This window comes from Hyperolius riggenbachi, chromosome 11 (assembly GCF_040937935.1).
Source record: "Hyperolius riggenbachi isolate aHypRig1 chromosome 11, aHypRig1.pri, whole genome shotgun sequence".
In the NCBI taxonomy this organism is placed as follows: Eukaryota; Metazoa; Chordata; class Amphibia; order Anura; family Hyperoliidae; genus Hyperolius; species Hyperolius riggenbachi.
The window spans coordinates 5350626-5376246 of NC_090656.1; the positions used below are offsets into that span (position 1 = coordinate 5350626).

At 46.8% G+C, this 25621-nt stretch overlaps 1 protein-coding gene across 2 annotated transcripts in view; it reads left to right on the forward strand.

The window, feature by feature from the left end:
* Positions 1-25621, forward strand: part of E2F4 (E2F transcription factor 4) — a 65540-nt gene that overhangs the window by 33821 nt on the left and 6098 nt on the right. Inside the window, exons 7-10 of one of the 2 annotated variants that reach the window (XM_068259428.1) lie at positions 3436-3600; positions 3738-3785; positions 5366-5410; positions 24647-24775. In XM_068259428.1, the coding sequence (XP_068115529.1) occupies positions 3436-3600; positions 3738-3785; positions 5366-5410; positions 24647-24775 (387 nt within the window). Of the gene's footprint in view, positions 1-3435; positions 3601-3737; positions 3786-5365; positions 5411-5495; positions 5852-24646; positions 24776-25621 lie in introns of those variants that run through there. The other variant, XM_068259429.1, reaches the window with a different exon arrangement.

Consider the following 25621-nt stretch of genomic DNA (forward strand, 5'->3'; position numbering starts at 1 on the left):
TTTTTTTTCCAACATGTCCGACCTGAATTTTGATCGATTTTCCGTTCATTTCACTTCTATGGAAATCGATCGGAAAATAGATCGAAATTTAGATCGGACATGTTGGAAAAAAATCAATCTGACAGGTAAATCTGCCAGAAAATCACGTGTACCTAACATTACACAGCGACAATAAAGTGCTTGAATCTTGAGACAGCTTGAGATAAAGATTTACTGCTGGAGAGGGACATTATTTCTGCCGTGTTCTATAGCTTAAAAGACAGTGTGGTGTTAAAACTGCAGCTGTGACAGAATGATACATTCTTTTTAGTGTCACTTTAAAGCAGGGGAGTCAAACTCAAATACAAAGTGGACCGAAATTGACCACTGGGACCAAGTCGCGGGCCAACCTCAATGTCTACAGGCCACCTCATAAATGTTCCCTGGTGTCTAATTGCCCCCCTCCAACTCCTATATAGTTCCCTGGTGTCTAGTGGTCCTCATCCCTCCCCTATACAGTCCCCTGGTATCTAGTGGCCCTCCCTCCCCTATACAGTTCCCTGGTGTCTAGTGGTCCTCATCCCTCCCCTATACAGTTCCCTGGTATCTAGTGGCCCCTTCCCAACCCTATACAGTTCCCTGGTGTTTAGTGTTTTCCCCCTACCTCCCCATATGGCTTCCCTGGTGTTTTAGGGCTTCATCGCCAATATAGCTTCCCTGGTGGTCTTGAGTGGGCCAAACCTAATGCAACGTGGGGAAACCACTTGAGGGCCAAATGTAATGGCTCTGAGGGCCAGATTTGGCCCACGGGCCAGAGTTTGACATTTATGCTTTAACCTCCTTGGTGGTAACCCCGAGTCAGGCTCGGGATGGAAATCCACAGCTCAGAGCAGCAATCCCGAGTTGGATCCATTGGAGGTGTGGAATGTGCAGGGCTGCCACAGATCTATCAAGCGGTATCATTTTTAGGGTCTGAAAGCTTGTGAAAAATTGCAAAGCTTTTGGAAAAATGATCTAGAAATAATCATACCGCCAGGGAGTTTAAAGGAATAGCAAGGCGAGAAGCCAAGGGGAAACAGAGGCCATCCTTAGGTCCAGACACCCGAGCAATCACTTATCGCAGTGGCGGTTTTCTTCCCAGTGTTACCTGGTAATTCAATCTGGTACAGGCCCCGGCCAGAGGAAGTAGCCGACCTTTGACCCGGATCTAGTTGGCTGCGCAGTAGCTCAGTACCACTGCTCTCCGGGCGTCATATTGTGACCATGAAAATGTCGGGAGCGAGGGACAGGACGGTGGCGCCAAGCTACTACTCATCTTTCGAAACTACTCAGGGGTGGGGCAAGGAGTTCCAAAGACCGCAGGGGGTCGTATGGAGTATTTGGGTTCAGGCATAGTTTTCTTTTCTTTTTTTCCTTTTTTTGTTGAATTGTATGTAATACCACAATAATGTAAATTATTATGAAATAAACAGGCATGGTTGCAGTTGAGAGACCCAATCACTGCCCCCCGTGCATTCACATGTGACTATAAAGGGGAAGTGTTTCGTTTCATAGTAGCAAAGGGAGGTTGCTAAGGAGGAGCATTTATGAATTACTTAGCAAGACTACGTGTTTTTTTTTGTTGTTGTTTTTTTTGGGGGGGGTGGGGGAGAGTTTGTGTTTTAAAGGAGCACTGTAAGCTGCAAAAAAAATGAGTTCAACTTACCTGTAGCTTGTACCGCCCGTCCCCCCACAGATGTCGCAGACGTCCTGTGCTCGCTTCCAGGTTTGTTTTTTTTGCGACTTTAAGGCTAGTTACACACCAGGACGTTGCGTTTAGGGGACGTTATAGGGCACATAACGTGCCCCTAACGCAAGGCCTGGTGCTCTCTGCTGTGGACGGCGGAGTGAGCCTCGTTGTGCAGCTCACTCTGGTGTCCGTGATGCGTACTCTTGGACGCATGCGGCATCACGTGGTCCCGCCCGGCCAATCGCCGCACAGAGCGGCCGTACCAGGAAGTAAACACTGCACGTCACTGAGTGCAGTGAATATTAATTAGCCATGTGCCCGGCCGCTCTCCCCTCCTCCCCAACATGACTGAGCATGTGCAGTCTAACGCGTAGAACGCACAGCATGCAGCACTTTGCTGCGTTACAATGTAACGCAACGTGGGCAGTGTGAACATCCCACTTGTGTTACATTGCTGTGCGTTGGGGGAGCGTTACAGGCTGCACTAACGTGCGCCTGTAACGTCTTAGTGTGTAAGCAGCCTAAAGGAATACTGTAGGGGGGTCGGGGGAAAATGAGTTGAACTTACCCGGGGCTTCTAATGGTCCCCCGCAGGCATCCTGTACCCACGCAGCCACTCACTGATGCTCTGGCCCCGCCTCCGGTTCACTTCTGGAATTTCTGACTTTAAAGTTGGAAAACCACTGCGCCTGTGTTGCCGTGTCCTCGCTCCCGTTGATGTCACCAGCAGTGTATAACAAGCCCAGTATGGTCTGTGCCTGCGCCGTGCGCTCCTGGTGACATCAGCGGGAGCGAGGACACAGCAACACAGGCGCAGTGGTTTTCCAACTTTAAAGTCTGAGATTCCAGAAGTGAACCGGAGGCGGGGCCGGAGCACCGGTGAGTGGCTGTGCGGGCACAGGATGTATGCGGGGGGGGGCGGAGCAATGGTGAGTGGCTGCGCGGGCACAGGATGTCTGCGGGGGACCGTTAGAAGCTCCGGGTAAGTTCAACACATTTTCCCCCGACCCCCCTACAGTATTCCTTTAATGTCGCAGACAAATGCACCTGCGCGGCCCTGGCTGAGCACGTCCTTGCTCCTGCGGGAGTATATTGCAAAAGGCGCTGTACATGTACTGCACCTGCGCAGGAAGCTCACGGCGACGTCAGCAGGCGTAGTTGCAACATTAAAATCCGGAAGCGAGCCGCGGCGAGGGCCGGAGGATCATTAAGTCCTGGTGCAGGCACAGGACGTCTGTGGGGGGGGGGGGAGGATCGTTATGACCTGGGGTAGGCACAGGACGTCTGTGGGGGGGGGGGGGATCGTTATGACCTGGGGTAGGCACAGGACGTCTGTGGGGGGGGGGGGTAGGATCGTTATGACCTGGGGTAGGCACAGGACGTCTGTGGGGGGGGGGGGGAGGATCGTTATGACCTGGGGTAGGCACAGGACGTCTGCTGGGGCCGGGAGGATCATTATGTCCTGGTGCAGGCACAGGACGTCTGTGGGGGGGGTGGGAGGATCGTTATGACCTGGGGTAGGCACAGGACGTCTGCTGGGGCCGGGAGGATCATTATGTCCTGGTGCGGGCACAGGACGCCTGTGGGGGGCCGGTAGAAGCCCCAGATAAGTTGAACTATAAAGTTGGAGTATAAATCTGGCCATGGATGCAGATAAATAAGAATTGTGTCTGAATCGGAGCTTTATGGTGAATATTAACTTTTATTGTGGACATTTGATTTTTCAGCAGACACAAAAGAATGCAGCTTAGTGGTGGAAGATTGTGGAACACCCTCCCTGCCCAGCATGGACACCAGCTGCCCCCTCCAGTCTTCCTCCTCATTAGACAGCGGCATCAGCATGCCCAATCAATCTACCTCTTTACTGCCAATCAAATCGGACCCGGCCGATGGTGAGTAAAACGCCGGACATTGCCGATCACTCACATCTCTCTTACATTGTACGTTTGTCTGTGAGACGCCAGCAGTGCCGACCTCACAACCATGCTTTGTGTTGTCTATTCATGGAGCTTATATCTGTGTGTTGCAGTGTTGGAACTTCCGACAGACTTCTCAGAATTTTTCGACACATCGAAAGGTAAGCGGAAGTTTTCTCCAACAAGCAATTCATAAATTATGGTGGATTGGTAACCCATTCCTATCACAGGGACACATTGCCCCCTACAGGAAGGTAAATGTATTCCCAGCACAGGGACACACTGCCCCCTGCAGGAAGGTAAATGTATTCCCAGCACAGGGACACACTGCCCCCTACAGGAAGGATAGTGTATTCCCAGCACAGGGACACACTGCCCTCTACAGGAAGGATAGTGTATTCCCAGCACAGGGACACACTGCCCCCTACAGGAACAAACAAACAAACACAGAACATTTATATCGTGCTTTTCTACTGGCGGACTCAAAGCGCCAGAGCTGCAGCCACAAGGACGCGCTCTATAGGCAGTAGCAGTGTTAGGGAGTCTTGCCCAAGGTCTCCTACTGAATAGGTGCTGGTTTACTGAACAGACAGAGCCGAGATTCGAACCCTGGTCTCCTGTGTCAGAGGCAGAGCCCTTATCCATTACACTATCCAGCCACACTATCCAGGAAGGATAGTGTATTCCCTGCACAGGGACACACTGCCCCCTACAGGAAGGATAGTGTATTCCCAGCACAGGGACACACTGCCCTCTACAGGAAGGATAGTGTATTCCCAGCACAGGGACACACTTCCCCCTACAGGAAGGATAGTGTATTCCCTGCACAGGGACACACTGCCCCCTACAGGAAGGATAGTGTATTCCCAGCACAGGGACACACTGCCCTCTACAGGAAGGATAGTGTATTCCCAGCACAGGGACACACTGCCCTCTACAGGAAGGATAGTGTATTACCAGCACAGGGACACACTGCCCCCTACAGGAAGGATAGTGTATTCCCAGCACAGGGACACACTGCCCCCTACAGGAAGGGTAGTGTATTCCCAGCACAGGGACACACTGCCCTCTACAGGAAGCTTGATGTGTTCTCATTATGAGGATACACTGCCCTCTACAGGAAGGATAATGTAGTCACAGCATAGAAATGTTCTACAATAAGGGTGTATGTATTCTCATCATAAATTAAAGCGCAGGTGTCAAACACAAGGCCCGTGGGCCGAATACAGCCTTCCTTGCTATTTTATGTAGCTATCCTTCTACTCCTAAAAATGACCTTTTTTTTTCTTGTGGTAGAATTTCACTGTTAAGTTTTCTGCGTATCGGCTAAAAAAATTATGGTTAATGTTATGTTGTCTCATATAACACAGTCTTTCAGTGTGCCAGAAGCTGAAATATATGAACTGTTGCCCTTTCTACCTATCCCTGCACTCAGAATCCGTTCTCTGCCAGGAAAGAGTTTTATGGCCGTAATTCCTTATCCGTGAGGGTTATGTTATAGTCAGACTCGACGGAAAATGTCACTTTCATACCTGAATGTCATCTCTTTCAGGCAGAAAAAGAAGAAAAGAAACACAGCCTAGTTGTTTGTATGCTTTTTTTCCTTTAAACCGCCAGTCAGGATTTGTTGGAAGATTTATTTTATTCCCACACAGGATCCACTGGAGATGCCATAGTAAAGCAGACTGTTTGTTTATTTACCCAATAGGTTCACAATGCTTATCTGCTTCTCTCCTTCCAGAATGCACGCCAGCGGACCTGCTGGAGGAGCTCATGTCATCTGAAGGTGAGTGTCTGAGCTGTGTTTTGATTGGTGGGTTCTTGTCTACTGTTATTGGTGGTCTCACCTTCCTGGTCCTTCCCCTCTCCAGTGTTCGCCCCCCTGCTCAGGCTTTCGCCACCCCCCGGGGACCACGACTACATCTACAACTTGGATGATTGCGAAGGAGTCTGTGACTTGTTTGACGTCCCCATCAATCTTTGATGTTGGATCTCGGCTTCGTGCCATAATTCTTACGGACATTTGTTTGGTTCTTTCACGAAGAGAGTTGTCTATTTTTGGATTTATTTGCCATGAAACATAGAGGAATCATTTGTGCAATGCGGAATGGCGCAGAGACTTGAGGCGTTTTCCTGAAGCCATCGCTGGCGCAGCCCCCCACACACTGCCCTGGTTTTTTGTACGGAGATTGGATATTCCGGGAATATAAAGATATTTTTCTACCTATCTTCTCTGTTTCATCTTCTATTTTTTTTTTACAAGTTTGTGTTTTATTTTATAAATATATATATAATTTTTTCTATTAATAAATCCATCTCGGCCAGTAGCACTTTATGGAAAAAGGGGCTGTCCTGGCTCTGTTTAAACCAAAGGTAGTTTATTAGGCTTTGCCTGACACAGGAACCAGCATCTGACAGGAACCAGAGAGTCATTGTGATAGATCATTGGGCCTTGTCTGACAGGAACCAGCATCTGATAGGGTCCAGAGAGTAATTGTGACGATCATTGGGCCTTGTCTGACAGGAACCAGCCTCTGCTAGTTCATTAGGCCTTGCCTGACACTGGAACCAGCCTCTTATAGGGTCCAGAGAGTCATTGTGATAGATCATTGGGCCTTGTCTGACAGGACAGGAACCAGCCTCTGATAGGATCCAGAGAGTCTTTCTGATAGATCATTAGGCCTTGCCTGACGCAGGAACCAGCCTCTCACAGGATCCAGAGAGTGTTTCTGATAGCTCACTGGGCCTTGTCTGACACAGGAAACAGCCTCTGATAGGGTCCAGAGAGTTTTTCTAAAAGATCATTGGGCCTTGTCTGAAACAGGAACCAGCCTCTGACAGGAACCAGAGAGTCTTTCTGATAGTCCGTTGGGCCTTGTCTGACAGGAACCAGCCTCTGATAGGGTCCAGAGAGTCTTTCTGATAGATCATTGGGCCTTGTCTGACAGGAACCAGCCTTTGATAGGGTCCAGAGAGTCTTTCTGATAGGTCATTGGGCCTTGTCTGACAGGAACCAGCCTCTGATAGGGTCCAAAGAGTCTTTCTGATAGGTTATTGGGCCTTGTCTGACACAGGAACCAGCCTCTGATAGGGTCCAGAGAGTCTTTCTGATAGGTTACTGGTCCTTGTCTGACAGGAACCAGCCTCTGATGGGGTCCAGAGAGTCTTTCTGATAGTCCATTGGGCCTTGTCTGACAGGAACCAGCCTCTGATAGGGTCCATAGAGTCTTTCTGATAGTTCATTGGGCCTTGTCTGACAGGAACCAGCCTCTGATAGGGTCCAGAGAGTCTTTCTGATAGATCATTGGGCCTTGTTTGACACAGGAACCAGCCTCTGATAGGGTCCAGAGACTCTTTCTGATAGGTTACTAGTCCTTGTCTGACACAGGAACCAGCCTCTGATAGGGTCCAGAGAGTCTTTCTGATAGGTTACTGGTCCTTTTCTGACAGGAACCAGCCTCTGAGAGGGTCCAGAGAGTCTTTCTGATAGTCCATTGGGCCTTGTCTGACAGGAACCAGCCTCTGATAGGGTCCAGAGAGTCTTTCTGATAGATCATTGGGCCTTGTCTGACAGGAACCAGCCTCTGATAGGGTCCAGAGAGTCTTTCTGATAGATCATTGGGCCTTGTCTGACAGGAACCAGCCTCTGATAGGGTCCAGAGAGTCTTTCTGATAGTTAATTGGGCCTTGTCTGACAGGAACCAGCCTCTGATAGGGTCCAGAGAGTCTTTCTAGCACTGCTGGGAATTTAATTGGTGGTTAGGGTTAGGCTTGGAGCACATGGGCTCCTTACAGGAGACATGATGCTTAGTAAGTATAGTCTCCTGTTTTTGGTACGCCTCCTTCTAGTGGCTGGATGCAGCATCACCAATAATGAAACACTGCACTCTAAAGGTGAGGTATGGTATTGATAGCATGGAAAGGCTGCCCTCTGCGGACCAGATAATTCAATCCCAACACAAACTTTATAACCTGCAAAACATCTCTGGTCTGGCATCCGTGGACTAAATCTCCTGGCATGCATTGCGGAACGTGCGCAAATTTCCCAGAAAGTTCATTATGCCGTACAGCTGGGGTCAGTCTGTGGAGAAGGTGGCAGCTCCCATGGCCAGAGGAGCAGCACCCTTTTTGGTAAGCAATTACGGTCACCCCAACCATTTTCCCTCCCAAAGGCACACTATGAACTTCCCTTATGACCAAGTTCTGTTTTATGAAAATGTATTCTGGTGCAGTTACCTTTTTAGGTTAATTTTTTTTTTACTTCAGCATGTGAACATGCTGCCCTCTAGAGGTCGGAGGATTTAGTCTCTGAACAAAAGCAGATTGCTGCAGGTTAGGTAACTTACTCCTTATGTAGGAGTGTGATTTTTTTTTTTCCGTTTAGAGGAGGGTCCAGAGAGTCTTCCTGCTAGTTTATTAGGCCTTGTCTGACAGGAACCAGCCTCTGATAGGGTCCAGAGAGTCTTTCTGATAGATCATTAGGACTTGTCTGACAGGAACCAGCCTCTGATAGGGTCCAGAGAGTCTTTCTGATAGATCATTAGGACTTGTCTGACAGGAACCAGCATCTGATAGGGTCCATAGAGTCTTTCTGATAGGTTATTGGGCCTTGTCTGACAGGAACCAGCATCTGATAGGGTCCAGAGAGTCTTTCTGATAGATCATTGGGCCTTGCCTGACAGGAACCAGCCTCTGATAGGGTCCAGAGAGTCTTTCTAATAGATCATTGGGCCTTGCCTGACAGGAACCAGCCTCTGATAGGGTCCATAGAGTCTTTCTGATAGGTTATTGGGCCTTGTCTGACAGGAACCAGCCTCTGATAGGGTCCATAGAGTCTTTCTAATAGATCATTGGGCCTTGCCTGACAGGAACCAGCCTCTGATAGGGTCCATAGAGTCTTTCTGATAGGTTATTGGGCCTTGCCTGACAGGAACCAGCCTCTGATAGGGTCCATAGAGTCTTTCTGATAGGTTATTGGGCCTTGTCTGACAGGAACCAGCCTCTGATAGGGTCCATAGAGTCTTTCTAATAGATCTTTGGGCCTTGCCTGACAGGAACCAGCCTCTGATAGGGTCCATAGAGTCTTTCTGATAGGTTATTGGGCCTTGCCTGACAGGAACCAGCCTCTGATAGGGTCCATAGAGTCTTTCTGATAGGTTATTGGGCCTTGTCTGACAGGAACCAGCCTCTGATAGGGTCCAGAGAGTCTTTCTGATAGGTTATTGGGCCTTGTCTGACAGGAACCAGCCTCTGATAGGGTCCATAGAGTCTTTCTGATAGATCATTGGGCCTTGCCTGACAGGAACCAGCCTCTGATAGGGTCCATAGAGTCTTTCTGATAGGTTATTGGGCCTTGCCTGACAGGAACCAGCCTCTGATAGGGTCCAGAGAGAGTTTCTGATAGTTCATTGGGCCTTGTCTGACAGGAACCAGCCTCTGATAGGATCCAGGGAGTCTTTCTGATAGATAATTGGGCCTTGCCTGACAGGAACCAGCCTCTTATAGGGTCCAAAGAGTCTTTCTGATAGGTTATTGGGCCTTGTCTGACACCGGAATCAGCCTCTGATAGGGTCCATAGAGTCTTTCTGATAGGTTATTGTGCCTTGCCTGACAGGAACCAGCCTCTGATAGGGTCCAGAGAGTCTTTCTGATAGGTTATTGGGCCTTGTCTGACACAGGAATCAGCCTCTGATAGGGTCCATAGAGTCTTTCTGATAGGTTATTGGGCCTTGCCTGACAGGAACCAGCCTCTGATAGGGTCCAGAGAGTCTTTCTGATAGGTTATTGGGCCTTGTCTGACACAGGAACCAGCCTCTGATAGGATCCAGGGAGTCTTTCTGATAGATCATTGGGCCTTGCCTGACAGGAACCAGCCTCTGATAGGATCCAGAGAGTCTTTCTAATAGATCATTGGGCCTTGCCTGACAGGAACCAGCCTCTTATAGGGTCCAGAGAGTCTTTCTAATAGATCATTGGGCCTTGCCTGACAGGAACCAGCCTCTGATAGGGTCCAGAGAGTCTTTCTGATAGATCATTGGGCCTTGTCTGACAGGAACCAGCCTCTGATAGGGTCCAGAGAGTCTTTCTGATAGTTAATTGGGCCTTGTCTGACAGGAACCAGCCTCTGATAGGGTCCAGAGAGTCTTTCTAGCACTGCTGGGAATTTAATTGGTGGTTAGGGTTAGGCTTGGAGCACATGGGCTCCTTACAGGAGACATGATGCTTAGTAAGTATAGTCTCCTGTTTTTGGTACGCCTCCTTCTAGTGGCTGGATGCAGCATCACCAATAATGAAACACTGCACTCTAAAGGTGAGGTATGGTATTGATAGCATGGAAAGGCTGCCCTCTGCGGACCAGATAATTCAATCCCAACACAAACTTTATAACCTGCAAAACATCTCTGGTCTGGCATCCGTGGACTAAATCTCCTGGCATGCATTGCGGAACGTGCGCAAATTTCCCAGAAAGTTCATTATGCCGTACAGCTGGGGTCAGTCCGTGGAGAAGGTGGCAGCTCCCATGGCCAGAGGAGCAGCACCCTTTTTGGTAAGCAATTACGGTCACCCCAACCATTTTCCCTCCCAAAGGCACACTATGAACTTCCCTTATGACGAGGTTTGTTTTACGAAAATGTATTCTGGTGCAGTTACCTTTTTAGGTTAATTTTTTTTTTACTTCAGCATGTGAACATGCTGCCCTCTAGAGGTCGGAGGATTTAGTCTCTGAACAAAAGCAGATTGCTGCAGGTTAGGTAACTTACTCCTTATGTAGGAGTGTGATTTTTTTTTTTCCGTTTAGAGGAGGGTCCAGAGAGTCTTCCTGCTAGTTTATTAGGCCTTGTCTGACAGGAACCAGCCTCTGATAGGGTCCAGAGAGTCTTTCTGATAGATCATTAGGACTTGTCTGACAGGAACCAGCATCTGATAGGGTCCAGAGAGTCTTTCTGATAGATCATTGGGCCTTGTCTGACAGGAACCAGCCTCTGATAGGGTCCATAGAGTCTTTCTAATAGATCATTGGGCCTTGCCTGACAGGAACCAGCCTCTGATAGGGTCCATAGAGTCTTTCTGATAGGTTATTGGGCCTTGCCTGACAGGAACCAGCCTCTGATAGGGTCCATAGAGTCTTTCTGATAGGTTATTGGGCCTTGTCTGACAGGAACCAGCCTCTGATAGGGTCCATAGAGTCTTTCTAATAGATCTTTGGGCCTTGCCTGACAGGAACCAGCCTCTGATAGGGTCCATAGAGTCTTTCTGATAGGTTATTGGGCCTTGCCTGACAGGAACCAGCCTCTGATAGGGTCCATAGAGTCTTTCTGATAGGTTATTGGGCCTTGTCTGACAGGAACCAGCCTCTGATAGGGTCCAAAGAGTCTTTCTGATAGGTTATTGGTCCTTGCCTGACAGGAACCAGCCTCTGATAGGGTCCAGAGAGTCTTTCTGATAGGTTATTGGGCCTTGTCTGACAGGAACCAGCCTCTGATAGGATCCAGGGAGTCTTTCTGATAGATCATTGGGCCTTGCCTGACAGGAACCAGCCTCTGATAGGGTCCATAGAGTCTTTCTGATAGGTTATTGGGCCTTGCCTGACAGGAACCAGCCTCTGATAGGGTCCAGAGAGAGTTTCTGATAGTTCATTGGGCCTTGTCTGACAGGAACCAGCCTCTGATAGGATCCAGGGAGTCTTTCTGATAGATCATTGGGCCTTGTCTGACACCGGAACCAGCATCTGATAGGTTCCGGAGAGTCTTTCTGATAGGTTACTGGGCCTTGTCTGACAGGAACCAGCCTCTGATAGGGTCCATAGAGTCTTTCTAATAGATCATTGGGCCTTGCCTGACAGGAACCAGCCTCTGATAGGGTCCATAGAGTCTTTCTGATAGGTTATTGGGCCTTGCCTGACAGGAACCAGCCTCTGATAGGGTCCAGAGAGTCTGTCTGATAGTTCATTGGGCCTTGTCTGACAGGAACCAGCCTCTGATAGGGTCCAGAGAGTCTTTCTGATAGTTCATTAGGCCTTGCCTGACAGGAACCAGCCTCTGATAGGGACCAGAGAGTCTTTCTGATAGGTTATTGGGCCTTGTCTGACACAGGAATCAGCCTCTGATAGGGTCCATAGAGTCTTTCTGATAGGTTATTGGGCCTTGTCTGACACAGGAACCAGCCTCTGATGGGGTCCATAGAGTCTTTCTGATAGATCATTGGGCCTTGCCTGACAGGAACCAGCCTCTGATAGGATCCAGAGAGTCTTTCTGATAGATAATTGGGCCTTGCCTGACAGGAACCAGCCTCTTATAGGGTCCAAAGAGTCTTTCTGATAGGTTATTGGGCCTTGTCTGACACCGGAATCAGCCTCTGATAGGGTCCATAGAGTCTTTCTGATAGGTTATTGTGCCTTGCCTGACAGGAACCAGCCTCTGATAGGGTCCAGAGAGTCTTTCTGATAGGTTATTGGGCCTTGTCTGACACAGGAATCAGCCTCTGATAGGGTCCATAGAGTCTTTCTGATAGGTTATTGGGCCTTGCCTGACAGGAACCAGCCTCTGATAGGGTCCAGAGAGTCTTTCTGATAGGTTATTGGGCCTTGTCTGACACAGGAACCAGCCTCTGATAGGATCCAGAGAGTCTTTCTGATAGATCATTGGGTCTTGTCTGACAGGAACCAGCCTCTGATAGGGTCCAGAGAGTCTTTCTAATAGATCATTGGGCCTTGCCTGACAGGAATCAGCCTCTGACAGGGTCCAGAGAGTCTTTCTGATAGATCATTGGGTCTCGTCTGACACAGGAACCAGCCTCTGATAGGGTCCAGAGAGTCTTTCTGATAGTTCATTGGGCCTTGTCTGACACAGGAACCAGCCTCTGATAGGGTCCAGAGAGTCTTTCTGATAGGTCATTGGGCCTTGTCTGACAGGAACCAGCCTCTGATAGGGTCCAGAGAGTCTTTCTGATAGGTTATTGGGCCTTGTCTGACACCGGAACCAGCATCTGATAGGGTCCAGAGAGTCTTTCTGATAGGTTATTGGGCCTTGTCTGACACCGGAACCAGCCTCTGATAGGATCCAGAGAGTCTTTCTAATAGATCATTGGGCCTTGCCTGACAGGAATCAGCCTCTGACAGGGTCCAGAGAGTCTTTCTGATAGATCATTGGGTCTCGTCTGACACAGGAACCAGCCTCTGATAGGGTCCAGAGAGTCTTTCTGATAGTTCATTGGGCCTTGTCTGACACAGGAACCAGCCTCTGATAGGGTCCAGAGAGTCTTTCTGATAGGTCATTGGGCCTTGTCTGACAGGAACCATCCTCTGATAGGGTCCAGAGAGTCTTTATGATAGTCCATTGGGCCTTGTCTGATAGGAACCAGCCTCTGATAGGGTCCAGAGAGTCTTTCTGATAGGTTATTGGGCCTTGTCTGACACCGGAACCAGCATCTGATAGGGTCCAGAGAGTCTTTCTGATAGATTATTGGGCCTTGTCTAACAGGAAACCAGCCTCTGATAGGGTCCAGAGAGTCTTTCTGATAAGTTTCTGAAAGGTTTGTTTTACGAAAATGTATTCCGGTACACGTTTCCTTTTTAGGTTACTTTTTTTTTATTTCGGCATGTGAACGTGCTGCCCTCTAGAGGTCGGAGGATTTAGTCTCTGAACAAAAGCAGTATGCTGCAGGTTAGGTAACTTACCCATTATGTAGGGGTGTGTTTTTTTTTTTTTCCCGTTTTTAGAGGAGATAATGATAGGAATATGCTGCCCTTGCAGGTCACATTTCTTATTTCTAAGGCATCCACTACTTCCTTCAGGCCAGGTAAGTTATCTGCAGTACAAGAGCTTGTTCCTCCATGCAGGGGAAATAATGTACTTTGAAGGCAGGAATACACTGCCCTCTACAGGCTGTATGACCTATTCCCTGAGTGTCCCTGCATAAGAACCTACTCACTGCAGGGGAGGTAAAGCACTTTCAACATACAAGCATACTGCCCTCTACAGGTGAGTACATGTTGCTTCCCACAGGTGATGTGATGTGTTCCCAGCTCATAAACACACTGACCTCTACTGGTCAGATGATGTAGGATCTGGTAGATATGGAGAGCCTGGGTTAACTTCAGGAGAATGTCCAGTCTTGCTTTAAAAATTGCAATAAACATGCGTCAGGGCTGCAGATATGTTTTTTTTTTTAAATAATTATTAAAAACACATTTTTTTCATTTCAGTCTGCAGGCAGCTATGGCTTTTGAGAACCTACTGTAAGCCTGCTGTTCTATTTTTAGGTCTGACACCTGTACACTGTACTGTACCAGTGTTCTGTACAGACAGATTAGCTTTCTTTTCCTGCAGCAGTGATTAGCTGCACAAAACCAGGAACAATTGTTGCTTGTTTTCCACAACTGCACAAACTGACTGACTGGGAGGAAACTCTGACAGGACAGTATGTAAGAGCAAGAGTCGAGTAGCTGAGCATCTGAACTCCAAAGTACAAGGTAAGCAACTTCAAATAACCATCAATCCGAACAACGTGTGAGGCTGAACGGGTGGCATTGCCTGTTTCTCGGTAAAGTTGATATTTCACGACGTTGGCAAAGCCTCTGAGAGTTTTTAGTGGTAAAGCAAGGCAGTAGCGCAGTGCCCAGAGGCACACCCTCGAGGCCAGTAGAGGAACTCTTGTGTAATAAAGTGACATTTATACTCGCTAGTCTTCATTATCAGGTCCTTGTTATCTGGATAGTTTGCAGCTGGATTCTCGGGATTGATTAGTAGGTAATCTCTCTCTTTTTAGTTTTTTTTTTTTTGACCGATTTAAAATGGGATGAAATTTTAATAACTGAAAAATGAGGGAAAAAACAATCCAATAAGAAATCCTTAATTACGGTAGATATATATATGGAAAAGAACATTTCTGCTTGTTTCCATCTGTACTGTTTCTCTGTGATGCCAAAAGTGACATCACTTCTGCCCTTTTCGTTTTTCCTTTTTTTTCAACCCAGCTCAGTGTTAATTTTCCCTCCCTACTGCCACAGCTTCCTGTCCCTCCCACAGGAAACATCACCTAGGCAACAGGCTCACATCACTGTGTAATGCTGGGAATACACGGTTCGTTTTTGCCTTCGTTTAAACCTTCGATTCGTTCGGTAAACGAATCGAGTGTTGAAAACGTATGTGAAAATAGTCATAATCTCATTATAGTTTCGATTAATAGACCCCAAAAACGAACGACTAGTGATCGAACATGTTTGATATTATCTCTCTTTATCCATCTAATCGAGCCATTGGTAGGCTTGATGGCTGTTCAGATCGATTATATATTCGTTTATGCTAGTCCGTCCCTGTAAAAAGGGATTTTCGTTTCGTTTCTTTGCAGCCTTCGATCATTGGAAAAACGAAACCATCAGAATCGGAAAAAAAAACTAAACCGTGGGTGGTGATATTAACCGTATGACTGATTATTTCGGGATCGAAAAGGACAAAAGGCACAATCGAAACGAAGGTTTAAACGAAGGCAAAAACGAACCGTGTATTCCCAGCATTAGTGCTTTAAAAGGGAGAATTCAGTTACCTTCTGGTTATAGTGTGCTTATCTTATCCAAACTTGGAAGCCCTCTGTTATTTGAACGCGGAGATAAGCTTGTTACAGTATCTAAAAAAAACAAAAACTTTTTGGACCTATTTTACATTTACAGAGAAAAAGGGGCTTACATATATTTTTGGGGTACTATTTGGGGGCAGTTTTGGATGTTACAACTACTTTTAAAGCAAACCTGAGGAAGTAGAACTAACAAGTTTAAAGAGGGAAGCCACTGAATCATCATCATCCTGTGTCCTCCTGGGACCGGGACTCTCTTTTAGTTTGCGGCCACGCTCCTGTTCATACACGGACCTGATGGTACTGTGCCTGCGCGTGTACCGCCGCCAGTGCAGGTGTACTGCCACCCCTGCAGGTGTACCACCCCTGTGCGTGTACTGCCGCCCCTGCGCGTGTGCTGCCCCTGCACGTGTACCACCCCTGTGCGTGTACTGCCGCCCCTGCGCGTGTGCTGCCCCTGCACGTGTACCGCCGCACCTGCACCTCTACCTGGTAAGTATACTTTTTTTCTGCTGCATCACATTCATTTTAAGAAAAAATAAAATCAATAAAATAAAAAATTCTTGTAACTCTGCTTTCTTATACTTTCTTATAACATTAATAGTAACTCTAGTTCCTTCATGTATGGAATTCCACGCATGCTGATAGGTTCTCCCCGCACAATATGCTGGCAAATGATTTACCAGTGCAGTGTGTAGAGCCGGACAATTCTCAGTGCCACATTTTTTATTATGTGCTTTATATATGGAGGGTCAAACAACATGAGCGAGTTACACAGCGGGTATCATTTCTTGACCTTTCTTATAATTTCTAACTTCTCACTTTGCAATGTGTTGATGTTTTTATTTTTCCCCCTACTACTATCTTTTGGTAAAGTTTCTCTTCAAGCACACTTACAAGTTTAAGAAAATCAAGAAGCAAAATGACTTAAGCAGGGATTGACATACCGTGCAGTGATCCAGTGGTGCATATGGAATCTCTTTATTGTATAGAAAGATAATCATAGATTACTAATGTAGAAAGAGGATACTGATCAAACGCGGTGAGATATTGCCACATCAACACAGAGTATGGATTCAGTCATGCTATGTTGACTACCTACCCTCCAGAGACAGTAAGGATATTGTTATGACTGCTCTGTGTTTCCTGGAGGAAGGGAAGGGTCATAGTGAAGGAAAGGGAGGGGCATGGTAAAGGAAGGGGAGGGGCATGGTGAAGTAGGTTGATCCAACTCTCTAATCTCAGTGCAGCTTTGGTCGTTCCTTTTATTATTATTATTTAGTATTTCTATAGCGCCGACATCTTAAAGAGACTCTGTAACAAAAATGTCATCCTTTTTTCTACCATCCTACAAGTTCCTAAACCTATTCTAATGTGCTCTGGCTTACTGCAGCAGTTTCTACTATCACCGTCTCTGTCATAAATCAATGTATCTTTCCCCTGTCGGACTTGTCGCCCTGTGTCTGGAAGGCTGCCAACTCTTCCGTGCTGATCTGTTATGCTGCACACCCCTCTCCAGGCCCCTCTTTGCACACTCCAGTGTGTGTTATTTACATAAGCCAGCAGCGTCTCTGCTCTCTTATCAGTGAGAGAGGAGAGCTGGATAAAAATCCTCCTCTGTTAGGCTGTGAAAGGAGCTGGCTGACACATACTGAGGAATTACAGACACCTGGCAGAGCTGTCTGCAGGAAGAAACGATCAACCTGTCACTAGTATTCAGTGGATGAGAGCTGCAGGGGGACAGAAGGTAAACACACAAATGATCCCTTGAGATTCAAAAGGAAGGGTGTATACAGCCTGCTTGTGTATGAATGTATTTCCTATGTGTGGACATACTGTACATCAACCTACTTCCTGTTTTGGTGGCCATTTTGTTTGTTTATAAACAAACTTTTTAAAACTGTTTTTGACTACTTTTAATGCGGCGGGGAGCTGCGAAATTGGGACAGAGGGTAATAGGAGATGTCCCCTAACGCACTGGTATGTTTACTTTTGTGCGATTTTAACAATACAGATTCTCTTTAAGCAGCGCTATACAGAGTATATAATCTTGTCCCCAACTGTCCCTCAGAGGAGCTCACACTCTAATCCTACCATAGTCTTATGTATGTATCGTGTAGTATACGTATTGTAGTCTGCGGCCAATTTAGGGGGCAGCCAATTAACTTATCTGTATGTTTTTGGAATGTGGGAGGAAACCGGAGTGTCTAGAGGAAACCCACACAGACAAGGGGAGAACATACAAACTCCTTGCAGATGTTGACCTGGCTGGGATTCGAACTGGGGACCCAGCGCTGCAAGGCGAGAGCGCTAACCAATACGCCACTGTGCTGCCCTTTGCAGTGAATGGAGTGTCTGAGCCTGCAGACAGCACCATAATCACTAGAGCCAAGATGAGCCATGTCAGACCGCATACATTGCCCAAGCCTCTACACTGTGATTACCTTCCAGTCTCACCGTATGTTGTGGGGTCTTGTGTTGCTACTGAGGGAGTTTGAGGACCTGTGAAGGTACTTCTGCCTTTGCTGAATATTATTCAAGGGCTTTCACTTTCTGTAAGTGATTTTTCAGGTTAGGGTTTCGAGGAATGAAGAGATGTGATTATTGAGGGATTGTTGAGGTTGGGCATTAAAAATGAATTTCAGGCGTAATGTTAAAAGGTAACCTGTAAGAAGCTGTCTCCAGTCTTGGTAGCTGCTCGTTGGTTGTCCTTTCGCTGTCCTGGTGGTGAAGATTTCGGGAGCTCAGAAATCCAAGATGACTACTAGCCCCACTGTGACTGGCATTCTGCTTCTGCAGCCAGAATGAGTAATGACGGATGGATATCACTGGATGAAGACGCCCACCAGAGTTCACTGCTGAACCTGGAACAGGACCACAGAGAGCCTATATGGGGGGGGGGGGGGGGGGGGGAGTACAGTGTCATTTCATTATAGTAAACTCTGACATAGTAGAACTTTGGGTATAGTAAACTAAATGTCCAGGTCCTGGCCAAGCACCATTATAAGTATATATAGGTGTAATGCCTGGTATAGTACACTTGGATATAATAGAACTTCTGTTATAGTAAACCTGTTTTTGGACCTTGCGGTATTCTGCATTTGGCCATAGTGGGCAGGCACATGCATCTAAAGACTGCATGCATCTACTGGCGAGACCTAGGCTTCCTGTGTATCTGCTGCCTGACTACTGAGGGAATTGCTTATCTGTGACTTGCTTGTGCATGGCTGCAACACTACAGCTTCATCCAGGCTGCACAGAGTTGTGGATAGAGGAGCTCACTATCAGTACTGTACCTGCATTTACTGGTGAGACCTATGCTTACTGTCCAAGCTGCTACCTGATTACTGAGGGAATTGCTTATCTTTGACTTGCTTGTGCATGGCTGCAACGCTACAGCTTCATCCAGGCTGCACAGAAATGTGGATAGAGGAGCTCACTATCAGTACTGTACCTGCATTAACTGGTGAGACCTATGCTTCCTGTGCAAGCTGTTGCCTGACTACTGAGGGAATTGCCTGTTATCTGTGACTTGCTTGTGCATGGCTGCAACGGTATATTATCATCCAGGCTGCACAGAAATGTGGGCAGAGGAGCACACTATCAGTACTGTACCTGCATTAACTGGTGAGACCTATGCTTCCTGTGTAAGTTGCTGCCTGGTTACTGAGGGATTTGCCTGTCATCTGTGACTTGCTTGTGCATGGCTGCAATGGTATATTATCACCCAGGCGGTACAGAAATGTGGAGGAGTACACTATCCGTACTACACCTGCACTAACTGGTGAGAACTATGCTTCCTGTGTAAGTTGCTGCCTGACTACTGAGGGAATTGCCTGTTATCTGTGACTTGCTTGTGCATGGCTGCAATGGTATATTATCACCCAGGCTGCACAGAAATGTGGAGGAGTACACTATCCGTACTACACCTGCATTAACTGGTGAGACCTATGCTTCCTGTGTAAGTTGCTGCCTGACTACTGAGGGAATTGCCTGTTATCTGTGACTTGCTTGTGCATGGCTGCAATGGTATATTATCACCCAGGCTGCACAGAAATGTGGAGGAGTACACTATCCGTACTACACCTGCACTAACTGGTGAGAACTATGCTTTCTTTGCAAGCTGTTGCATGCAAATTCCTGCATTTTTATTTAGCTTAGATGCTGTCTGCTCGCTTACTGAAGCATTAAAGATTAAAAATGACTCCCACTTATTTACTGACAGTACTACGGCACACTTTATGCGCTTCAGTGTGACGATATCTGATAGAGTAAAAGTCTAATATACTGAATATACTGTATTACCCTTGTTCTCCATAGGAAAGTTACATTCTCACAAATCACCCACTATGGCCTCCATTCATAAAGCATTCCTGCATGTGGTAATGCTCAAAACAGCTGACTTCACCAAGCACTTAGCAAAATGTCCATTCATAAAAGTTGTTACCGCATGAAAAGCTGACATTCCCGAGCAGAGCGGGAAATTACCGCCTTGTGGTGTGATGATCACAACACGTCACTACATGTCAATTCATAAAGATTAGAGCAGGCAGAATGTGAACGGAGAATACCGGCTGTCTAGATATTGCGATAAGCCAGCTGATAACAGGCAAGCTAATGGAGACAGACCTCCCAGGCAGCAGCAGTGAGAGCAGAACAAACAAGGCTTCCCAGAATACCCAGGCTGTATTTTTTAACCTCTTGGGTACCTGGTTTCAGATAAATTTCCCATCAGAAAGCCTGGCATATGTAACATTTCTTGAAGTTCTTCTAAGCTGCGGCAATTAAATAGATTGTTTAGAAAGACTAATAGACAGATTCAGAGAAGATTTAGGGCGAACAGAGGCAGTATAGCACAATATACACATCTACAGGGAAGTTGGGGATGCCTCTTTTATAGTAACTCTGTCTCTGCCCAGAGAAAATGTAACAACTCAGCAGCACCGCCAGTTTAGTGCGGGAATTCCCCGACCTTTCATCGCAAGTGTAAACTTTTTTATGAATTAGCACACAAAAGTCTAAAATACTGATGCGGTGTTTTCCCTCCAAGATTTTTTTTGTACGCAAATGTTTTATGAATAGAGCCCTTTAAAGGAGTGGCTAAGCTTACGTATTGGCAGGAAGTGGGCAGCAGGTTAAAGTTAGGCATATTTTGCGGCGTAGGCTTATTGACAGAGCACTATGGGGGAGAATACTATAAGGAAAGCTAGAATGACTCACACCAGCTATAAAATCAAATGTGAGTCTTCCAAAATGAAATGCATCTTTATGAGATCGTCTTTCTGGGAGGGGAGGTGTGATGATGTCATCGCAGTCTCCACACCTCCAGGGGATATAGTGGGCGGTCACAGACTAGACTTGGGGCCTATAACAAGCCCTGCAGATAAAGAAGGCGTCAGACTGACAGAAGCACAGATGATGGATACACTCAGTACTACACTCTGCTCTCAATTTTAACACTTCTCAGCAATCGCTCGGCTTTCATTGTATTTCCTCAGATCACATCTACTTTTAAAATTGCATACTGTTCCAATTTATTATGCAAATTATATTTTCCTCTGATTTTCCTAAATAGTCGCTGCTAGTGGTAATCAACAACCATTTATAATATCATTCGAATGTTATGCCCGGTGCTCAGCTGTGTTGCAGAATAATTCTGCATGTCGGCTCACTGCCCGTACACTTCTATGGGGTTGTTCACAGTACTGCGCTGTAACTGATCGTGGTATTCTAGCTCGCTGCATGCACGCTTTGTATTAAACTCTATGGCCTCGGTTCATAAAAAGCAGTGCATTAAAAAAAATCTTGTCGGGAAAGTACCGCACCCGGTCTGTGTGCTAATTCATAAAGATTTCCCCAGCTGCCGTTGAAGGTCAGTAAATTACCGCAGCCCATTGAGCGGTAGAGTAGAGCAGTGTGGCGATATTGCTCTTTTGCCCTGCACAGACGACTCGCACAGACTTTGCCTGCACAGATGACTCGCACAGACTTTGCCTGCACAGATGACTCGCACAGACGACTCGCACAGACTTTGCCTGCACAGACGACTCGCACAGACTTTGCCTGCACAGACGACTCGCACAGACTTTGCCTGCACAGATGACTCGCACAGACTTTGCCTGCACAGATGACTCGCACAGACTTTGCCCTGCTCAGATGACTCGCACAGACTTTGCCTGCACAGATGACTCGCACAGACTTTGCCTGCACAGATGACTCGCACAGACTTTGCCTGCACAGATGACTCGCACAGACTTTGCCTGCACAGATGACTCGCACAGACTTTGCCCTGCTCAGATGACTCGCACAGACTTTGCCTGCACAGATGACTCGCACAGACTTTGCCTGCACAGATGACTCGCACAGAGGACTCACAGACGGAGCAGTGCTTTTCAGCGCTGCTAGATTTGGGCGCAGCCGACGCCTCCATAGACTATAATAGGAATCAGTCTATAGCGGCGCTCAGTGAGTAACGTCGGCTTCGTCAGAGGACGGAGCCGAAGTTGCTTAAAACATAATAATTCGGCCTCCAGCAATCGCTGGAAGCTGATTTATTTCATTCCCCCACTATCCATGGCGGCCTGGAGGGGGAATAGTAATTAAATCGGCCCGGACTTGTGCAGCAGCAGGATCAGCCATATACCGGCTGTATCCTGCGCCCAAGTCTACCGGCGCCGATTTCAAATGTACTCCTCACAGACTTTCCCTGCCTGCACAGATGACTCGCACAGATGACTCACAGACTTCCCCTGCCTGCACAGATGACTCGCACAGAGGACTCACAGACTTTCCCTGCCTGCACAGATGACTCGCACAGAGGACTCACAGACTTTCCCTGCCTGCACAGATGACTCGCACAGAGGACTCACAGACTTTCCCTGCCTGCGCAGATGACTCGCACAGAGGACTCACAGACTTTCCCTGCCTGCACAGATGACTCGCACAGAGGACTCACAGACTTTCCCTGCCTGCGCAGATGACTCGCACAGAGCACTCGCAGACTTTCCCTACCTGCACAGATGACTCGCACAGAGGACTCAGACTTTCCCTGCCTGCGCAGATGACTCGCACAGAGGACTCACAGACTTTCCCTGCCTGCACAGATGACTCGCACAGATGACTCGCACAGACTTTCCCTGCACAGATGACACACAGACTTCAGCTCCCTGCACTTTGCATTGTTAATGCCTCACCAGAGGTGTTGGTAATTATATTCAGGCTTACCGCTTGTTGAAGGCTTTATGAATTGACATTTGCTGACATTTTACTGACATGTGTTGTCGGTAACTACAGCCAAGTCGGTAATTTATCTCGCTGGTCGGTAATGTCAGCTTTTCATGCGGTAACAGCCTTTATGAATGGACACTTTGCTAAGTGCTTTGGGGAAGTCTGCTGTTTTCAGCATTACCGCATGAGGTAAAGCTTTATGAATCGAGGCCTATGTGTAGAGTTCACACCCATTATAATGCATACATTATACTACTGACCACTGTGAACCTGGCCTTACTGAACTCTTACACTCCTAGTCTGTTTTTAAAAAAAAAAAAAAAATTATCACACACAAGAGTTTCAAAACATTTTATAGTTGGTAAAGGCAGTGATGAGCTCTGAATGGATTTCGAATTGATTTAGACTCTAAACAATTCAGAATCCAAACGCTAATTACTGCACCTGAGCGGGCGGGGGGGGGGGGGGAGAGCGGGTTAACTTATCCAGGCTTCCGTCTTCTTTAATCCGCATCTAATTGTGTCCCACGTCTCGTCACGTGACTACACGGTTGAAGAAGGAAGCGTGGTAGTTGAAATCAATTCTGAATCCATTCGGAGCTCATCACTCTCAGGAGGTCATATTTATGGAAATAAAAAGTAATTTCAATCAAGAATACAGGTAAGTTCCATTACATTTGTGACTTTTTGGAGAGTTTTTGCTTGAATCCCTTTGCAGGATGTCAGAATAGCCTCCCAGAGCTGCTGTTTGGATGTAAACTGCCTCCCATCCTCATAGATCTTTTGCTTGAGGTTGCTCCAAAGGTTCTCATTAGGATTGAGGTCTGGAAGGATGGGGACCACACCATGGCAATTTATATTGAACACTGGCTGCCCGGCCCCATGTGATCCTCGGCCGGGCTGGGAGCAAAGGCAGGGGCGCCTCTAGCCATTTTGTCACTCCAGACGAGAGAATGTAATGTGGCCATCGTTTCAACAGAAAATAATCATGCTACAGCAATGTTTCACTAGAAAAAATCGTAATGTGGCCAGAGTTTGAACAGAAAATATTGTAACCTGTAAAACAAAAAAGTATGCCGCTTTGTAATGGCATTTTAGCAGCTGCTCTCTTAATCTGATGTAATTGTTTGGCAGAACCCTTCCTCATTTTGCTTTTATCTGCACAAACTTGTGTGAGCTCTGAGTCAGCCACAAACCTTTTAACAGTACAACGATCGTGCATACGCTTTCGTGAAATATAAAGGTTTTCATACCTTGTCCAAGGCATTCAGCTATTCCACACTTTTCGGCAGCAGAGAGATCATTTTTTTTTCTCCTATTGCTTGAAAATGGTGGTCTTCATATTGCGCCTGCACAGTAAGCTCCCGATGACGCGCACAGGAGCGTGCACGGCCGTGCAGCCGCAGTTCTATTCGTCTAATTAGATAAATAATTAGCAGGTTACCGGCGGCGGGGAACGGAGAATCAGAGGAGGACATTACAGCTGCAGGGGGCCGATAAAAGCCCCAGGTAAGTGTCTGTTTGAGCTTTTTCACAGGTACCAGAGAACCCCTTTAATAATGTGGAACACCCTTTTTAGTAGTTTTCCTTTAATCAGGCTCACCTGGCAAACTAGTTATCAGAGGTGTCCGAGATTGATTTCAGTGATCAAAAGAGGCCTGAGACACAATACCATCCATGAGTTTACTTGAAAAACAAAATATTTAATCTTTATGACACTTAAATACAATTTGCTTAATAATTTGGAATGTGGTAATCTTTTGCCTGAAGCTCCACTTCTATGTAGAGTGAAAAAGTCACATCAGTAAAGTGAAGCCGACGGATGATCCAGAGACTTCACGATCCATCCACGAGCCCACCGTTCCTGCACAGAGTCCCTCTGAACATGTCCAACAAGGGCTTGCCTGATATGTTCTTATGGCTGCGCTCCTCTCCATATATGAGCGCAGCCGTACCGCGCACGTGCAATATGGCACCAGTGGGTTATTGCTACTATGCAAGTGCTGTCCTTACTTGCGCATGTGCAATATGGCTGCACTTATACACAGAGGGGAGTTCGGCCCTGAAGAACAAGAGGGTCCCAGGCAGCAGCGGTGGGCTCGAGGAGAGCCTGGAGCATCCGGAGGCTTCCCATAACTTGGGTAAGTATCTTTTTTTTTTTTTTTTTGAATGAAATGACAGGTTTGCTTTTTAAACTCACGTTAGAGGTTTGTGTTTATTCCCAGAAATGAATGACTCTGGAAATACTAGCATGGACACCAGCTTATGTCTTGTGCCCTCATCCTTACTGGACAACGCCATTTCCATGCCCGATGCAGCTGCCTCCCATCAGCCAGTCATGTGGGACCCGTCAGGTGAGGCTCGTCTCCCATTTGTTTACATAGTAACTCTGAGGTTGTTTTATGGGTTTAACTTCCGGACGCATGTGGCTGAAATCTACGCTTTGCTTGGAGACTCGTCTCTGCCAGGGTGTAGAATTTAATGTCCCAGCTTTGTGCGCTCCCTCCACAAACTGCACTGCCACCGCAGCTGTCTCTGTGTGCTAGACAGGAGTCAATGACCATGTGATCACTGAGCGGAGGAGGAGTCAGCAGTGGCGGGACCACGACACACGGTTATAGCATTTTGCATGTGACGACCAGCGTAGTGACAACGGATACTGTCCAGCAGCACAAAGAGATTTGCTGAACCCTCCCTGACTGCCTTAAGGTGGCTACACACCATACAATTTTTTAAATATCTGTTCAATTTAAGAATTGCAATCAATTTTTCTGACTGATTGTAACATTTCAAGAATATGACCAATGTACCCACACAACTATGTTCAATTTTGTCCCCAATTATGATAAAAATGATTGGATACTCTGATAAAATTGCTAGGGTGTGTATATTAATAAATTGACAATCTAACACACTCTATGCAATCTTTAGAAAAATTGAAGAAAAATATCTGCCATTCCGGATCGATAAAAATAGAAGAAAACTGGAAATCCGATCGGATTTTTCAGTTGAATGAAAAAAAAAAAGCTTTCGATTTTTTCGGGAGATCCGATTGTTTTTATCGAATTACAGTAAAATCGGATCATTTTATCGTATCGTGTGTGGCCACCTTTAGTGGGTTGTGATGAGGAAGGGGGAGAAGTCTGGACAGTTCACAGACATTCGCGTATTGCAAATTAGGATCTATTTAATACGCAATG